Genomic DNA, 18989 nt, shown 5'->3' with positions numbered 1-18989 from the left:
CGGCACCAGTGGGAGAAGCCAGAGAGGAGGCCAAGCATGGCAGGATGAAAAGGTGAATGAAGTTGGCTGTAGCTGAAATCAGCATTTTCCACTCCTTTAAATTTTGTACAAACAAAACTTGCTGGAGGGTAGTTCAAACCATGGTGTTAAAAGGACTAAATATTACAGCTGGGACAGTGCCAGAACAGTGATGCCACAGGACAGTGATGCCACAGGACAGTGATGCCACAGGCCTGCTCCATGTGACCTGTCCTTTTCCTTTCTCTCTGGCAGAGTTCAGCATGAGGAGCAGCAGGCCCTGGCTGCTGGTCTGTACTGGAGCGCGTGGTTCCTGTGCTGCCAGGATCCCGACACGCTGGATTCTCAGCAGAGCTGAGCACTGCACTGCTGGACAGAAGAGGCAGAGCCTGTCTGAAAGCACAGATGTGCCCACAGGAAGACAACCAAAATTCCTTGTTTTCAGTTTTTAATGTTGCTGTCTGGCAGGTTCTTGTCATGCTCTGTCACACTGACCTGTCTGGTTTAGTGTCAGTGGTTTGTACTTCCCTGACTGAACGGAGCCTGTGCTTGTACACACACCAAGAATTAAACCTGACCTGCTGCACTGGTCTCTTCAAGATTTATTTTCCAGGGGTAAGAATGGCAACACTCAGTGATACTGAAATCATCCCAAGCATCAAGGGTCCCTGTGGAGAAGTCTGTCAGTCCTATGTCAAAGCCTCTCGTAACAGCTCCTTCTGTAACTAATTCAGACAAATTGTTTTTGTGGTAAATTCAGTGTTGAGGAAGGTGAGTCAGTTGTTCAAACAGCTGCCAGGAATCCAGCCCATTTCTTACCCCCTACAAAATGACTCCAACACTGATATTTAGTGAGATCAGTGTGAGGGGGAGGTCAAATGCACAGGCCACATCATATTGTAATTACAGTTATTTTATGGCTGTAATTAAGTCCCACTGTCCCAACACTTGGAACAGTGGCTGTGTGTGTATTTAGACACATCTCTACAAATTTGAAAGGAAGGTTAAATTCAGGCAGAGAAGCTAAAACCAAGCCAATTTCCCTGTGAAGTATCTGCTGCAAACTGCAGGTGTTCACTTCCACAGCTCCAACCTGCCTGGCTCAGGTTCTGTTTTTGAAGAAAGTGACTATAAATGGGATTATTCAATACTTCTGAAGGATTCTTGCAAGCTGGACTGGCAGCTGGAATTCGTGGAGCTCAGGGTTCTTCACTGACTGTTGATCAAGTGGTTCTGAGCAGCAGCCAGCCTTGGCCATGTGCTGCACCCACCCCAGGAGGAAATCTTCCTGCACCCACAGCCCCTGTGCTGCTCTGCTGCCACTCACAGGGAACTTTCTAGAACATTCTTGAGAGCTTTTGGGGTTGTAAAGTTGCACCTAGAGGTCCCTGCTGCAAGAACAGCACAAGCTGTGCTGGCACAGCCTGAGTGTTCCAATGGGAGAAAGTGCAGTGGAAATGGTGAGGAGCTGCACATGGCCTCACCTGGCTGCCAGGTGCTGTCACAGACACAGCTGTGCTGCTCACACAGCCCCAAAGCTGAGGATGCTCCCTTGGAACCAGCCCTGGCTCTCTGCAGAGCCCTGGCACACACCAGCAACTGCTCTGGGAGCAGGGAACGTGCTGGGAGCAGGGAGGGGCTGAGGGCTCCAAGCAGTGTGTGACAGAAAACTCTGTGCACTTGCAGTGCTTCAGGCTTTGCCTGAGGCATTGCTGAGGCTTCTGGTAACCCGAGGGCCTGTGTTTGGTGGGTGTTTAAATTAGAAATACAAGCTCCCAGTCAAACTGAGTGATGTGCAACAGTAAAACTGAGCACACAGCATTACCCGTGGTGTAACTATGACCTCCCTTACAAAGGGATTACTCAGCCCAAAGAGTAAATTAATGAAGCACAAATGACTAAAAAATTCTAAACCCCTGAAGAGTTCAGTCTTCCTGCACCCAGATACACAGAGAGCAGCACACTTCAGTAGCATTGCCTCACCTTGGTTCAGTTAAAGTGATAATAATCCATCCCTTCCTTCAGATTCAGCATGTCCAGGTTTGTTTCAAAGGCTCCACCTGTCAAATCCTGCAAAGGAAGAACAAGAAAATGATATCAAACTCATTTCAGGTTGTAACAGGTTTGGGTTATTGGTTCTTTAGGCCACAGAAGAAAGTCCCATTCGCAGAACTAAACAAATAAACCAGACTCAGGAAGGTTTCTATTCAAAAATTAAGGGTATGTCGAAAAGTTGGTGTTCAAATTAGTATGGGGGGGTATCAGGCAACTCCTCAAATCTGCTGTGCTGCTCTGGAGCACACAAGGGCTGCTCAGCCCAGCTCTGCTCTTCTGTTTGCTAACGCAGACAGAGATAGAAAATGGATGTCAGTGATGTCATTAAGAAAACAGGGCAACTTCAGCATTCCTGAGCACTGGGGTCTTCCTGGAATCCTTAATTCTACTGATCTTAAGGAATGTCACAAAAAAACCCCCAAAAATTAAAGCTGGCAACACCACAGGTGGGGGATAAAGCGGTTGCTCGTGTTTGTGTGGTTGGCCCAGAACAGTAAGAGTGAGGTGTTAACTGTGAATGTTTAGGATGGCAAGTTATAGAAACGGAGTCCCACTGAAACTGGAATTGAAGGAGCTGGAAAAAGTAACCTGGCTTTATAGAGGGGTTAAAAAAATACATGAGAGACCAGATGCTGAATTAAGTGGGAGAGTTAAAGACAAATCTTTCATTCCCAGAGCACAGGAAAAACCAGGCAGGGCTGTACAATAAGAGATCTAACCACATATTTTCTAAAAACTTTATACAATCAAGCTACTTTAATTGCTGTGACAGAAAAATAAAAATCCCTTTCATTTCCAGCCATTGGAATCCAAGCCAAGCCAGGGCACAATGCAGCACTTCTGAGCATTTTGCTTTTACCTCTAAGTGAGAGCAAACACGGAGCACAAACCCTTGGGTGAAGTGGCCCTGCAGGGCCACGCTGCTCTGACCAGCTAAAGCCACACTTGCATTCTCTTCAGCAAAAACTCACAGAGCAGAATTCCAGCTCCAGCTGTCTGTGAAGCCATTGTAAAATGCAAACTGAGCAAAGATCAGAGGATGCCTGCTTCTTCCAGAAGGATTTGCTCTTGTACCAAAGCCATGCCAGTGCTCACAAGAGAGGAACTGCCTGAAAAAATAAATGAGCCAATGCTGCTCCAAGTACATGGCCAACAGAGTCACTTCTTGTAAACAACCCACTTAATAAACATCTAATCTCTGAAATCACCCTCTCAGAGCTGCATAGAAACATGCAGGTTTTGTCTGTATCAAAAGGAAAAATAATCCCCTACCATGAACAGCAAAATAAAAGCCAATTAAAGGCCCTTAAAGCACACTTCCTTCTTCAGAAAATGGTGAGGAACTTAGGTTGGTAAAGAATAAGCAAGCAGAAAATGCTCAGTGGCCATGAGGGGAAAAATAGACTGAAATCCCAACTGAAGTCAGAGACCAGAGTTTGCAGACAAGATGTTGTATAATAGTCTCATTGTAAGGGCTTCTCAGATTAAATGTGCTTTAGAACAGGTTGCACAGATGTTTTGTCTGGGGACTTCCACCCACCATTATATGCAGTATGAAAAATTAAATTAGTTGTAATAGTACTTGCTGATCCAAGAGTTTATCAACCAACAGTACACGATAATGCCCCGAGGCACTTCGAGCCTGGCTTTACAACCCAGAGTTATGAGCTCAGAGCTGATCATGAGGTTGGGAGTGCCAAGTTAAAAGCAGGCAGTACCAGAGGAGAGGAGACTCAGCTAATCCATCTCTGAGGAGATCCAGCACAGCGTTAGAATGGCAGTGTTGTGGGGAGCTAAAGGTTTTAGTTGCTGTCAGAGGGGTTTTTTATGAATGTTCACCACTGCAGTGTATTTGCTATTTTAAAGCTTCTGTGTTATAACAGCAAAAGAACTGCTGGTTATCATCTTCTAATTATATATTTTCAGGGCAGTTAAACCATTTGGAATAAGTTACCACAGTCAGGCACAGAAGATGCTTCAGAACTGGCACGGCCAAAAGCCATTTTGTTTAAGGCCTGATCTAATAAACAAAGCCTTTGCCATACACGGGGCTGCAAAATACTGGGCCCAAAGGAGGCTGAGTGCATGTGCTCATTGGGGTATATTTGGTATTGGGCAAGGAAGTACAACAGATCCAGCTCCTTTACAGAAGTTGGACCTTTTCTTATTCTTAATTCTACCCAATACTGCTGATTTAAATCCCCCAAATCCACTGCACAATCAGTTTGATTAAAAAGGCCATTCAACTGCATAGCAAAAGCTTCTGGGAAAAGTCACTTACTGTAAATAGAAACTCATTTTGCTAGGGAGCAAACGCTGCTCCTGCAGATAAAGCCAAAGGTGGAACTCACCAGCTTCACACAGATCACGAAGGGCGGAGACGCGTCCCTGAAGTGACACACGGGAATTTTTGGTTTTGGTCTCTCCTGCAGGAAGAAGGGGTACAGAAGCACACAGGTTACTTGCTAGCTTGGTTTTAGGAGCTGCTAAACTCTTAAAAGGGGAAAAAACATGTTGAGCCCTGATGCTAAACAGACCTTGCTCATTCTCTGCCCGTTGTTTCAGTGCCTGTCACATTTCAGTGCAATTGTGCCAAGTTACACCAAATCTGAATTTGCAGCTTTCTGCTGCTGAAAGGAGCAGTTCTCACAGCTCCACTGCTTCCTCCTCACCTCCAAGTTCTACTTCCAGCCCTTTCTCAAACAATTTTCTCTTTGATACGATGCAAGGTAAGCAGCTTCAATAGCCTGTCCCATAACAAACTATGTTCCTTCTTTTTTTGGTTAATTTTTTGCCATTTTAGTGAGCTGCATCAGTTCCTGTGCCATCAGAGAACATCAGAGCAGGCACAAGAGCAGAGACAGAGGAGGATCTTTCCCTCCTGGGAGGAACTGTTAAATGGCTTATGCTCAGCTGGGACTTCACCAGATAACTTGCTGGAAATCTTTTAATTTTGAGGGTTCCTTCCCTTTATCCACCATAAACCAAATTCTACTCCCACTTAGAAGACGAACCTGTCAGTGAAGACTATGTTTTACCCCATCATCAGAATCCTTTCAGAATATGTATTTTTGTCTTTCTAAACTGACTTCACTGAGTGTGAAGCTGACAGTCCTGGCTCCAGTTTGCATTCCAGTGTCCATTCCCAGCCCGCCAATCTTCTGTCACGGCCTCTTTACCAAAATGAGCTGCTACATAACAGACAAGATCAGTGACAAATTCCTTCATCACATTCCCCAGGACACTTCTAGATCACAATAAAGAATGCAAGAGTGCTTATAACTCACCTCAGATTCCTCATACGTGTAGAATCCTTTTGTTATTTTCTTTTCATCAACATCACAAAATGCACTTACCTGGAAAACAGAAGCAGAATGTTTCAATAGCAGCATTTCACCTGTAATGTATCTCTGTAGCAATGCTGCAGGCATGGGAATGGACACAGGAATAGGGCAAAGCACCCTGGGCCTCCTTTGGAGCTTAAACACTTTATTTATTGAATCCTTTCTGGATGTATCTTAAGGAGTTGGGAAAATTCTGCAGCTGTCTATGAGCACACTGTGTACATGAGCACAGGTGATCTCGGTCACTGCAGAAGGGAACACCACCAACCCCATCCTCAGGGAGTAAACTAAACCCCAGAGACCAGCCTCCTTGTTTTGGCACTTCCACTAAAACCCAAGATGAGATGTAATAAAAACCTCTCTCCTCCTGTCCACCCCAAGCATGGAATGCACCCCCAGACACCCCAGGACAGTGGTGCTGCTTTGGGGGCACTGCAATACCTGCCTCAATGCCAGGGCACAGCTCACCAAGTTTGGGAATTCCTATGGTTGTGGACTTGTATTTTTTGACTGAAAAGTTCAGCAGATCTGGTGTTCAAACACAAATTACTGCTTCATTTTGCTTATTCTTACCAGAGTTATGAAAGCATTATTTGCAGCCCTAGGTGCCAGATGTTTCAGATGGGTTTTTATTTGCATTCCTCATAAATAGGCAGAATAAATGCCTGCCATCTAAAATACACAGTGGCCTTATTTTTGAGCCACTAAGTTGCCAGGAACATTTTGGAAGACTTTTTAAAATAAACATGGCTATGTTTTCCTCTGACTTCCATTGGATCTATTCATATCATCTACATGGAGCTCTTATGCTGAAGCAGAACAGTTGAGATAGATAAGGTCGTACAGAAATCAATTATTCTGGTGAAAGCTGGATAGCAGCTTTCATATCTTTTTAATTGCTCCATTAAAAATTGATTAACAACACTTACTGCTGAGAAAATCTGAAAAGCCAAACAGCTGCTTATTAATTTATTAAGTTAGAGAAGGCTGAAAAGGCTGGCTCGCTTTCCGTGTCTAAAATCGCTCTCACACATTTTCTTCCTGTGATTAAGATGGTTTTTCTTTTACCTAAAGTGACCTCATTCTGTTTGTGTAGAGGGAAACACTGTTTTTCTAATACCATAATATCACTTCCTTCATTAAACATCAATGGCAAGAGAATGCAAACAAAAGTATCAAGGGACTGCAAATAAGGCTGCGAACCACCAGCGTCCAAACCCATGTGGGAAATGAGCTGATGAACTGGAGGGGCTGGGCAGGGACAGTCCTTGGAACCCCTTAGAGGGAGGCATTCAGACCTGGAGAAGAGGTTGCTTGAAAACAGACACCAAAGGAAGGACAGAACATTAAGGAAGCATGCAATTTCCACAGTGGGGCTGTGTGAGTGAGGAACAACATCGGGGGCAGAGCCAGACCTTTGCTCTGGGTGATCCTGATGCAGGGATTGCACTAAGGACTTTAACCCTGTGTCAGCATTGGAATGGAAAGAGAAAGGAAGAAGGGGATTCAGGAAGGTCCTGGGCATTGTACAAGGTGTTTGTGGCTGGTGCAGCTGGGCTGGACAGTAACACACACAGGAGCTCCTTCACAGGTTAATACACTTTACATCCCTGGCCCTATTTCCATGCCCACAGCAATGCTTTATTGTAGCTGAAAAATCAGATGGTGTGGATGTGTACATACACACATCCATGTATGAGTATATATAAATATGTGTGTACATGAAGGGAATCAAGTAGAAGTCACTGTGGGAACAGAAGTTCCCCAGTTGTAATCTCTTCATTCTGTGCTAACCACCTTTAAAATTCGCCAATATTCAGCAAATCTCAGTTCTACCACCTGTGTTTTACTGTCCTATAAGCTGTGATCATAATAAACAATACTTAGCAGGATATGCCTTCAATGTCAGCCCAACAGAGCTCTAGGAACAAACACAGTCCAATATGTTAACTTACCTTCCAATAACTGAAGCTATTTTTGAAGATGCTTATGCTCTTATAGATAATAAAAACCAAAACAGAACACCAAAACTTATGACACAAGGTAAAGTGAAATTCTATTTACACTTTGCTGTCAGGAACTGAGAATTCAGCTGCAAGAAATGTGCTGGAAAGTATTGCTGTTCACCCTCAGTGTGTTACAATACAGTTAACAGAACCCCCTGACTGCTGCCTGGACTTCTCAACATGAACCAATTTCTTCCTAATATCCAATCTCAATCTCTGTCAGTTTAAAACCATTTCTCCTTGTCCTGTCACTCTCCAAACAGTCTCTCTCCAAAGACAATTCTTGTATCACTAAACTGCCATGAATTCCAATACTCCCTCTCACCCTGGGCCATCACTCAAATTTCGGGGTGTAGAAAGCTCTGCCTTTTCCACAGTGACTCCCCAGCCCCCAGAACAACCCCCCTGCCCCCAAAACCCCTCCATGAAAAAAATAACACAGGTGAGTCTGTGATAAAATTCCCTTGGAAGCTGGAAAGGACTCAAACCCTTTTTTGTTATCACTGAGGTATTTCCCTGTATAATTCTCAGTGGATTCAGGCAGCTTAGATCTGATATTTACAGTAGTAGAAAACAGGTCAGACTTGAATGGGCAATTTTTCTGCCAGGCTGCACACCATGTGGGTGGCCAAAATGTAAGTCAACTATTTTTCTGACACACACTATTTTCCAATTAAAGCAAAGCTATGTCTGGAGTCTAAATACAGGACTTAGGCACAGTTGTTTATCCTATAAGGAGAAGTAAGGGCATCAGGCTTATGCGAGTTATTTACTTTATACACTATCAGGAAAAACCCAGAGACACCTATTTATTTTCCTGCATTAATGGGGTTCTTTCTTGTAGCTTTTATGAAGAACATCTATCCACACATGAACTCCTGTCTCCCTGTAAGCAACCATGAATTATAAAGCCATAAAGGAGTCTCAATTTGCCTTTTTTTTTTCTTTTCCTTTTAGCAAAATGACTCTTTGGCAATATCTCTGACAGTATGACACCACTGAGTCCTCAGCTCACACTTCAGTGTTACTAAAATATATAAATTATTAAGTGTTTTTGTTTTGACCATCACTTGTATAAATATCTGCACAATTACAAAATTTCCAAAGGAGAAAACACTGCTAATTCTCTCAGCTCAGAACTGGAGGAGACAGCTGGGGATCTGCTGTAGGCAAGCTATGGAACTACTGAAAGTCATTTTTATAAATATGGATTGCAACTTCCATTAACAGTGGTGTAAGGGAAAAAGGAGAAGTCGCCTTCTCCCTGGTAAGAGAAAGTTTACATAGCTCAAAAGATAAGATATTTACTCTGAAACAATCTGTGCTAGGGGAAGACACGTTTGAGAAAGATAAAAGCCCTTCTCTGGCTGGCTCTTCCTAATAAACACAGGGGCTCTGCAGGGCCAGGCTATCAGACCTCCCTGGGGAAAAGGAGATTAATGGGCAGCAGATCCTCCTCCAGTGGACAGCCTAGGAAGTCACTGAAGGACCAGGAATGACACAAGAGTGCCTTGGGGTGCAGCTGGGACTACCTGCCTGCTTCAGCCCTGCTATGATTACACAATTTGTTGTTTGTTTCCTGTGTGACTTGCTGGCTACTGCAGAGAATGTTTCCTCACACTTCCCATTCCACTCAGATTTCATAATGGAAAAACTGAAAGATTTCACCAGCTTAACAATGTCCTTTTATGGTGAATGATCTGCACAGGATTTTATTCCCCCATCTTCTTTTCACCTGTGGTTTGGTTTAGGTGTGTAACAACCATTTACAGAAAGCAACAACATGTTACAACATCACAGCACCTTCTCAAGGTCTGTTGGAGCTGGAAGGGCACGAGAGGCAAGTTTTACATGGGAGAGTGAATAACTGAGTAGAACTGACAGAAAACTGGAGAACTCTTTCAATAAATGGTCACCTGCACACTGTGGCTTCTCCCTCCCTGTTACATCAACTGGTCCTGTCAGAGCCACCTTCAAAGAGACAACCTGCAAACTCTACAAAATCCTATGGGAGCAGGTCTTCCCTGCTGCATTCCCCTCCACATCTCGTGCAATCCCCATCTGTTTTAAACTTCCAGTGACCCTGTTAATTCTTCTATTTATAATTCCTTCATTGAAGCTTGTAGAAAGCCTCGGAAGCATGTTAATATACATCTCTGCAAAAGCAAAATCAATTCTGGCCATTCATGTCAAAACAAAGTATCTGAAAGCATTACAATGCAAGTTTAAATAGATACAGCCAATGGCAAAGAGAACAAGAGACATACAGAGGCATAAACAGCTTCTGCCACAACATGGAACCAGCAAGCATCAGTCACAATCTGAGTGATTTTCTGTATCAGGAGCTGCTTTTATTTCACCTCTTTAGCATTAGAGCCAGGACAGAAGCTGTGGATATCTTTAAATCCCAAGCATGCATTTCATTATTCCATTTAGACACCATTCCACTGAAAATAGCAGTAGCTTCCCCCTTTTCCACATATCCGTAACAAAGTCACTGGAGGATTTTAATACCAGAATCCAACATGCAAAATAAGCTGCTAAACACTGGGCATAAAACATTCCCCTTATTATGAACAACATACACCTGCCTTCATAGGTAACAGGGTGGGACCTTGCTGCCAGAGTCTCATCCCTACAGAGTGGAACAGAGTCATGCCAGGCCTGTTCTGGGTGTGCACAGCTCTGTGCTGACAGAACAGAGCTTGCAAAAACCACTTCCTCCCAAATGGAAAGAGCAGGGAGTTTTCCTGGCCTTGAAGCATTCACTACAGTCCAAAATGAAGCCTCTGTTTACCCCACGCCATTTTAGGGTGTTTTATACCTGGATTTAACTGAAACTTTCAAATTTCATCTCTCTCCTTGTCCTGGAGGCTTTTAACTTGCGTTCACATTGCCATTCCACTGTCAAAGTGGGTGTAATATCCTTCCCTTTATTCCTGTCTCTTCTCTTTCCACGTCCCCACTCCAGGCTCTGATAGTACCACTCACATACTTTTGGAGTGGTTAAAATGCCACAAAACTTAACCATTCCTCAGTTCTGGGAGTGGGCTGAAGGACCAGAGCTGCAACACAAGGTTTGGTGACTTGGAAAAAGGCGAAGGGAAAGCAGTGGATGATTTTAAACAGTTGATGAGCCAGGAAAAAGGGCCTTCAAAATACTTTCTCTGTTTGTCACCACCAGACAAGGTTGTTCTAGAGGGATGGCATGGCCTGGGCTGTGTACAAGCACTGCTTCCAGGCCACTAATGAGCTGATGCTTGTTTGGTCCTTGCCCCTGCTTTTCCATGAGCCACTGGAACACTATTTTCAGCCATCGGAAATGACACAAAATGTTAATGCTGAAGTTCTCCTTTTAGCTAAAGCTTGATGGAGAATAAAAGAGCAGACAAGACAGCTCAGAAACCCTCCAGGCACATGGAGCATCCCAAAAACATTTGGTTTCCATCTTCAGCTGCAAATTATAGACACAACGGATGTGTTTTAAACAAAAAAAGGTCTGTTTGACTTCATTCTTGCAGAAATGCTAATACTGAACCACTGTCAGCAGTGTGAATCAAGAAGGGGACAGCCAGGAAGCAGAATTTCCCTAAGAATACTGAGATCATGGTAATTAATTCATAAAAAAACCTACTAGTGGAATCATTTTCTTCGTGTGTTGCTGTTTAGCAAAAATACTGAGCCTTGGATTTTTGCCTGAATCCTTTGGAGACAAAGCATCATTTTAATATTCACCATACAGATGGCTGAAGGAAAAGGGAGAATTGCTGAGGTGTCCTTTTCTCTTTTAACATAACCATAAGTCACATTCACACTGTTTTCCAAACAGACTAAAGCAACAATTTGTTAGTGAGTATGAACACAGCCAGACTGCTGCTTCCTAGAATTGCCTGAATTTTGTTTCCTAAGAAACAATGCTCTTTGGCACAGGGCAGAGCTGGACTTTTCAAACATCCCACAAAGACCTTGTCAGCATAAGAAATGCAATTGCTTTGTTTGCCAGGTTCTGAAAATACTAAAAGCATTCTTTTTTTGAAAAAGATGTTTTCTTACACACCCTAAGCCTGACAGTTCAAATTAATTAATTCTCTACTTGAGGATTTAGTAGAGTCCAGGTGTTTTTTCAAAATTACAAAATAATACAAGCTGTATGTAGTAGGTTTTTTTTTGGGGGGGTGGGGTGTCATTATTAATCCTAGGAGTATCCTAGGAGTATGTGTCCCAAATTTTCTACAGGTACTTAGTGCCAACTGAGAAAACAACCCTGCTGTGACTCCACAGTCCAGCCAAAGTCAGTCTCAGGACATTTGATGAAATTCTGCATCTCAATAAAAGAGTACAGTCAAACAGAGCACAAGTAAAATTTTCAGGAGTCTAAACTGACTTAAAGTATAAAACCAACTAAAATTAAGTCTAGACAGAATATAGCTCTCTAAACTTAATTTTAGATGGTTTTATACTTTAATAGATTTTTATATATAAAAATAATTATAATTGCCATTATGATTTTTATATAATATAGAATGAAATAATATATCGATATAATTGTTATAATAAATTAACAAATAAAGCATACATAAACTTAGTTAAATCTTAGTTAAATTATACAGCTAATTTTGGCAATGTTACCGGCATTGCAAAGGCCATTGGACCTTTTAAGATCACACTTTTACACAACTGGACCTTCAAGAGGAGGAAATGGTAATTATATTGATGTAATGCATCATCTTCTGCCCTTAAGGGGCTTTTGGAATTGTGCTTGAAAGGTGTCTAATTTGCATAATTGATGAATTCATATCTCAGGGCCTCCATTTATTTACAGGACAACACAAGATTCCACTTGCAGATTCAAACATACTAAATCTCTGGTGCTCTCATAATTAAAAATATATGAAAGCTTCAATCTTGTTAAGTTGGTCTTTAAAGGGTGAGACAGGAAAAGCATTTTATTGTTTTCAGGACTGGGAAGGATGAAGCAACAACTATTTACAACCTTTGTTCATATGGGATTTTAGAGTCTTTGGCAAGAGTTGCAGATTAGTCACAAAATACCTGAAGGATCTTAGAGGAAAAGTATAATACGGAGTTTCTCTACTGTCCTTTTACTGTTACTCACTTGGAATAAAATGAAAACTGCCACGAGTTACCTACTGCAAATTATATGAATTTATTTGCTGAAACTGCAGCAGCATAATCCTTTGAATAGCTCCTGCAGAAGTGAGATCTGTTCCCTACTTCTGCAGCCTTTTGCCAGTGACTGATATGAAACACAGGGATATCATTTAAGCTTCAGTACTGGCTGAGGTGGACAGACTTGGGATCTCGCTTTTGGAAAAGCCAGGAAGTTACAGTGGCAATCATAATGAGCCTGAACAGACCCATAGAACAAGTGCTTTAATCACTACAGAGAACACTAATTTAATCAGAAATCAGCTATCCCAAAGCCTCTACTCTCACTTAGGATGACACAAGTCCTTTTCTGAAGGTATTTATCTTCGTTTACTGCTGAGAAAGCCCCTGAATCCTTCAGATAACCTGTCAGACTGAGGGGATGGTTTGATTGCTCTGCCTAGGGTGTTAAGGATCACTGTGCCTGCGTTTTAGCAGCAGTTTTCTGCAGCACATGTGCAAACTGAGCCACACTTGGCTCATGAAATTGCATCTGGCACGTGGGTTTGCTGAACGTGTCTGCTACAGCAGCCAGTAACTCAGGGGTTAATGCTCGGTGCAGAACTCCAATATCCAACCAAACCCTGCTGGAATATGTGCAATTGTAACCTTGACAGAAGCAAAACAGCATCCCAGCCTGAGCAGTGCCAAAGCAAACGTTAAGGAAAGGTCAGGGGGAGGAGCACCAGGATCCCGCTAATTGGAACCACTCCGGGGCTCGTGTGCGGGGCACGGAGCTCGTTCCCCAGGAAAGGAGCTGGGCCTGGCGTCTTGGGCAGGAAAGTGCCAAAACCACAACAATATTATTTTTCTCTTGCATTTTTTATCCCCTCTTCTGTGACATCTTTAAGTTGTCACCCTGTGTTGAACGGGGTGTTCTCCACCTGCAGGAGGAGGTGGCAGATGTACTCCAGAGCTTGGGAGAGGCTCTGTCTGAGCACCAGTCTCCATTTTGGCTTGGTACAAAAAAAGCTAGAAAACAAAACCAAACAAAATCCCAACAGCTGAGATGGTGAGACAGCACCAGAAAACCCAACATGGTCTATTTTTTTCTGTAACATCTCAAAAATCTACCAGACAAGCTGCCATCTCTTCCCTTGGAACTTATTTCTCATTTTCCTAATTTTGCAGAGAGAGAAGTACAATGGCTGCTGAGTGTCAGCCCAGTGGCTGTAGCCACTCAGTGAAATTCAAAAGGTGCTCAGCAAATAGTAATGGAAGAGAATATTTTCATCAACCCCCCAAAATCTTGTGCACACTGCACTGCATGACCAAGATAAAATCATATTTAATGGACAGGTCTGTCCTCTCTGAATGAAACAACTGATTGGAGACACGTAGCATTTAACATCTTTTCATACAGCTCACCCACTGCCATGTGATGGCAATGACTGAGGGATGGCATTGGAGTACCAAGCAGGAAATTCAGTTCCATTTTTGCTCTGTACATTTACTGTCTGAGTGTCTCCCATGCCTATTCAGTAATTTTAACTATGTGTATACAAATGTCTTCTATTTTTTTTATGTGTGTGGTCTGAGGGCCACAACATTAATCAGGTTTATATACATATTTGTCATTTTGTCTTTCCATCCATATTCTTAAGAAAACAAAAACATATTCAGCCATAAAATGAATGTTCTGTGGCTCTTTATAAGAAACAGCCATTTGACATTAGCCCTAAAGCCTTTATCTAATATAGAGTTATTGCACACGAGAAAATGCCATAAAAATAAGGTATTTAGACTCTTGGGCAAATCTGTCCTGAGAAATATCTACCATTGCCAAATACAAGCATTTTCAGCTGACTGTAGATGGGACAGTCCTGTCCAGCAGCTTCTACTCACCCACTCAGCCCACACCACACCCTTTTTTTGGGCAATTGAGCTTTGCAAAGGGAGTCACAGTGACCAGGAACTTGTCCAGTATCCACTTTGGAACTGGGCAAATATTATCCACATATGGATGATCCTGGACAAGGCAGTTCAGTATTATACAACCCCAACAAAGAGTAACTCTACTCATCCTGAGTACCTGGCTACTACAGCTGTGTCTCACCTATGCTTAGCTACCAGCAGGCAGCAACATGGTGCATTTCTTGCTCTCCATACCCACCATAAGCTCTAAACAAAGTATCATGGCATTTTAAAACAAGAAATACATCGCTCAGAATATTGAGAATTTCCCCAATTTATGTTAATTATCAACATCAACTTTGGGGATAAAATACTGTATGAGAATTCTGCTGCATTAGATTAGAAGCATCAAGGGGGCATATGAAGAAGAACTGGGTTTGTACAAATGTTACTTTCCAGCTCACCTTTTTCTGATTAGCTGGTGACAAGCTTCTGTAGAGCTTCTTGCCTTGCTTGCCAGCATTCCAAATGGTGAACGATGTCCAGGAGCTCAGGACTCTGTCCTCAAGAAACCTGACTCGGTGATTCCAGATGGTTTCCCTGGAGAGTTAGAAACAGGGCAGATTTTGACTTCTAAAACTTTTAGCACTATTATCTACCTGTATGCATATGTACACACTCACCTACATGTAAACCTGACCAAAGGGATTCACATAATAGGAAAAAAAAAATCACATCAAAACATTATACTGGAAATTTCTGAGGGAAACGTGGAAAAGAAATTCTGTGGAAGTTCTCAGACAAAAAACCATTCAGATAGATAGGAAGCAGCAGCTACACAACTTGTATTTTCAAGAACCCTCCCAGATCACAGGAATGTGAAAAGCTGCAGCTGTGGTAATGAAATTCAACCCTTCCCACTCCTGTACTCACCTGTGGACTGCTCTAGAACCCTGCAGTGACACAAAGCTTGTCCTAAACCCAAGCTAACCTCCTCCAGTTCATCTGCCCATGTCATCATTCACCTTGGATGACATGAAGCTGGAATCTCACAAATTTAGAAGTCCAGCTTACCCCTAGCAGCACCCAGTGCTACAGCATAAATGCATTTATTTTGTGGTATTTGGGTGTCAAAGCCCTGAATCAGCGACAGCCTCCAGCAACAATCACTGAGCTGCAGAGTCCCACACAAACCACGCTGTTACACAATTCACACTGACCAACCTGCACATGTCAGACCAAATAAGAGAGATTTAACTGCAAAAGTTCCAAAGGATTATTCAGCAATGACACAAATGTGACTGTCCCTTTATTTGAAGGGAACTTTCGTAAGAAACTGCATTTCTAGAAACAAAAAGCAGTGGACTTTTTCTTCTAAAAACCGGTATGCTTCATAACATTTTTAAAAACATTCTTCAGGAAAAAGAAAACCAAATTGGCAGATGTCTGTTTGCAATTACACCTGCAAGTCTTCATCTTTGGGATAAGTTCTACAACGTAATTAAGCCAAGTGGTTGAGGAAAACAAGGGTGACACTAATACCAAATGACAGATCCCACAGCTCTGGAACCAGCAGCAAGGGACCATCCAACAGACTTAGATACTGAAGATCTGCTGACATCTTCAACAGGTTCAAGACAGGTTCTCAGAAAGAGAAAACAATGTCAAGAAAAGCAGTTTGTTCATGGTCCATTTCTCCCAGCTGGCAGATCTACTTGGACTATTACAGTTTTTTTTCATGTTTGAGTGTGTATGTTCTACCCTATAATGTAATATTTAAGTCTACGTAATTTATCATGGATTAAAGAAAACTGCCTGCTGTTAAAATCACCTGGTTTATTTCCAGTGTTCATTTAGTATTCATTAACCAGGAATCCACCTCAGACTTATTAAACAGTGTCCTAGATAAAATAAACTGATTTCCTCAATTTGACAAATGAATCTTGCTAACCTACATCTCCTGACCAGGGCACCTTGAGCTGTAACATGCTTTCACAGGCAATTCTGAGGGACACCTCGTTGTGTCTCCTTATTTAAGGCATATCTTCAAATAGGGTTTTCCATTTGCTTATTTGCATCTTCCTTCACAGCCCTGAGTCATGTCCTGAAGACCACGCAGCCCTTATAGGACCGAGGCACAAGGACTCTTGCTGGGATTGCTCCTCAGCTCCAGTGACCCCACTTCACTTCAGTACAGCCAGATCCTGCTTAGCACTTCATTGCTGACCCTGGCATGATGACCTGGAAAGGACTTCATGCACAAATAAATGGACCCAAGCACAACGGCCACCCCATATAAAATTTCCCCACAGTTTCAAGGATGACGGCTCTGCACCAGCGTTTCAACTAATGGAGAAAAGAAATTCTTGGATTTGATCAAAAATCTCTTCTAATGCAACCACAAGATGCATTCCTGCTGCAGAGCTTTAACTGCTGCTGGCATCCTTTGACACTTGCCTTTTTCCATGTTCATTAGAGCACACTGTAGTCCCAGAAGGAAAGTTAAAGGAATAAAGTATGAAAGTCAAGTATTTTTCCAGGATCACTTTACTAGAAATTTTAGAGCTTCTGTGTGCTTCTAAAAAGGAAGATTATTGCTTTGCACATAAATGGAAAGGTTTTAAAAGTGATTTTCCTTTGAAATGTGACCTCAGAAGGATAACACCGTATTACATTCCAAAGGAACTTCAGAATCTGTTCTGTTGGCTTGAGTGACATCGCCAAGTTTCTTTTCCACTCGAGTTTGCAACATTAAGAAAGCTAAAGTAAAAAACCAGGCAGCCTTACAAGGCATGAAAAGAACTTCTAACTAATTTCTAGGTGCAGTGCAAACACTGCAATCTACCTCCAGGCTTAGAGAAGATGTTTCTAATTGTCATGGAGATGGATGTCCCAGCACAGCAGTATTGGTTCTTCCACACAGTTTGGGGTTGCTGCCTGGGTCATGGGAGCCTCTGTGCCACAGGAGTGCCTATTGAGGTAAAATTCAATCAGCACAAATCTCAGTGTTAATCACCCATGAAGATTTCAGACTGAAGCAGATTTACTGACTCGTCTCACCTTTGAATGTTATCCTGGAAAAAGCAAGCAGGGAAAGCATGTAAGAGAACTGCACTCCGAAATAAAAGGGTATGAAAGGTATTCAACTCCAAATTAATTGGATTGTTGTTCTACCATAAGAATATTGTCAGACAGCTTCATTTAACACCAATAAAAAACTTTCTCAAATGCCGACTGTGGGATGTAAAAATGAAGCCAATACACTCAGCAGTTGTGATTTTTTGCTTGCATCACTATGAGGCATTCTTATGGCAATGCCCACAGAAAAGCTCTGAAGCTCACATCCCCATATTGTGTGTTTCCAATGAAAAAATCAAGTTGTATCAAACACTTTAAAGTCTTGAATTAACCCTGAAATACTTTTAACAGTGCAAGCTGAGATATCAGATCAATACAGAACTGAGGGGAGAATTTTGACTGAGCTTTTAGAGTGACACTCACAGACTTCATCCTTGTGAGAACTCCCTCAGCACAAACAATCCCACACGCTGAAGCAAAAGGGAGCTTACAGTTGTCAAAGGGGAGAGTTTCGGTTATTCCCTCCAGGTTTCCGGTTCACCTAATTTGCCACATTTTTTGATGTTTCCAGAACAGATAACTGGGATTCCTGCCTCGAGGGATAAGGGAATGCCATTTTCCCATCCTTTACGAGCCAGTGCAGGTGCACCAGACAGGAGCTGTAGCAACGTGCAAAGGGTAATTAAAGAAAACGCCTGAAACGATCTAGAAGTTGTACAAACCACTACTCAGAGGTGATTCTCACAGCTATTTTCAGATTATGCATTATTACATACTTACAGCCACTAGCAAAACCTAGCAGGTATTATTACTCTGCATCACCCCAAATCAAGACTGCTTTTCCTACCCCTCTCAGAAAAGATTAGAGTAAGCAATTTGCAGTAGCCTTTAGTACCATTCCCAAGCCTGTATTCAGTTCACAAGATCTTCCTCAGCCAGAAGGTGGGACAAAATTCTTCTCACTGTACAAATTAGTTCCCATATCCTAACATTCTTTCTTGACCCTAAGTCTTGAAATACATTCTTTTCCCCATTTCTTTTGTTTCGTTGTCACAACTTTGTAAAAGAAATGTTAGATGTATTTCCACTTGAAGCGTTAATTTTTGAGGCTTGCATAATTTTCCTAAGATCTCACTTGCCGTGGCCCCTCAATGCTCATCAGTTATGGAGCCTGGGAGGAAGAAGAGGACCTAAAATCCTGTAGGAGTGAAATGAGGGTATTCATGCAAAGGGTGAGAATGAGTACGCCGTGTGTTCCTCAGCTCCAAGTAGTTATTACCAGACCATCCACCCAAGCAATGCAACAATGGAGCTCTGTTAAAAATGTGTGGTGACCCACTGACTGAATACAGGAGTCAAGAAACATCTGCTCTACTCCTATTTTGAAATGAAAGATAATGTGACAATAAAAGCAATATGATTTAATGTCTGAGCTCAGTCAAACCTCGCCATATTGCTGCACTGC

At 42.4% G+C, this 18989-nt stretch overlaps 2 protein-coding genes across 9 annotated transcripts in view; one reads left to right on the top strand and one right to left on the bottom strand.

The window, feature by feature from the left end:
* Window positions 1-609, top strand: part of TBCD (tubulin folding cofactor D) — a 114620-nt gene extending 114011 nt beyond the window's left edge. Inside the window, exon 40 of the mRNA XM_039561998.1 lies at window positions 274-609. Coding sequence (XP_039417932.1) covers window positions 274-285 — 12 coding nt within the window. The 3' untranslated portion in view covers window positions 286-609. The remainder of the gene's footprint in view (window positions 1-273) is intronic.
* B3GNTL1 (UDP-GlcNAc:betaGal beta-1,3-N-acetylglucosaminyltransferase like 1) overlaps window positions 1-18989 on the bottom strand; it is a 107063-nt gene that overhangs the window by 3699 nt on the left and 84375 nt on the right. For 7 of the 8 annotated variants that reach the window (XM_039562000.1, XM_039561999.1, XM_039562004.1 and 4 more), the window contains 4 exons: window positions 14911-15046; window positions 5361-5429; window positions 4425-4499; window positions 2002-2088 (listed from right to left, as the gene is read on the bottom strand). In XM_039562000.1, the coding sequence (XP_039417934.1) occupies window positions 2008-2088; window positions 4425-4499; window positions 5361-5429; window positions 14911-15046 (361 nt within the window). In that variant the 3' untranslated portion in view covers window positions 2002-2007. The remainder of the gene's footprint in view (window positions 1-2001; window positions 2089-4424; window positions 4500-5360; window positions 5430-14910; window positions 15047-18989) is intronic. The other variant, XM_039562003.1, reaches the window with a different exon arrangement.

This window comes from Corvus cornix, chromosome 18 (genome assembly GCF_000738735.6).
Source record: "Corvus cornix cornix isolate S_Up_H32 chromosome 18, ASM73873v5, whole genome shotgun sequence".
Lineage (NCBI taxonomy): Eukaryota > Metazoa > Chordata > Aves > Passeriformes > Corvidae > Corvus > Corvus cornix.
Note: the sequence above shows the minus strand (reverse complement) of the source record. Positions and strands in the feature narration are given on the sequence as shown.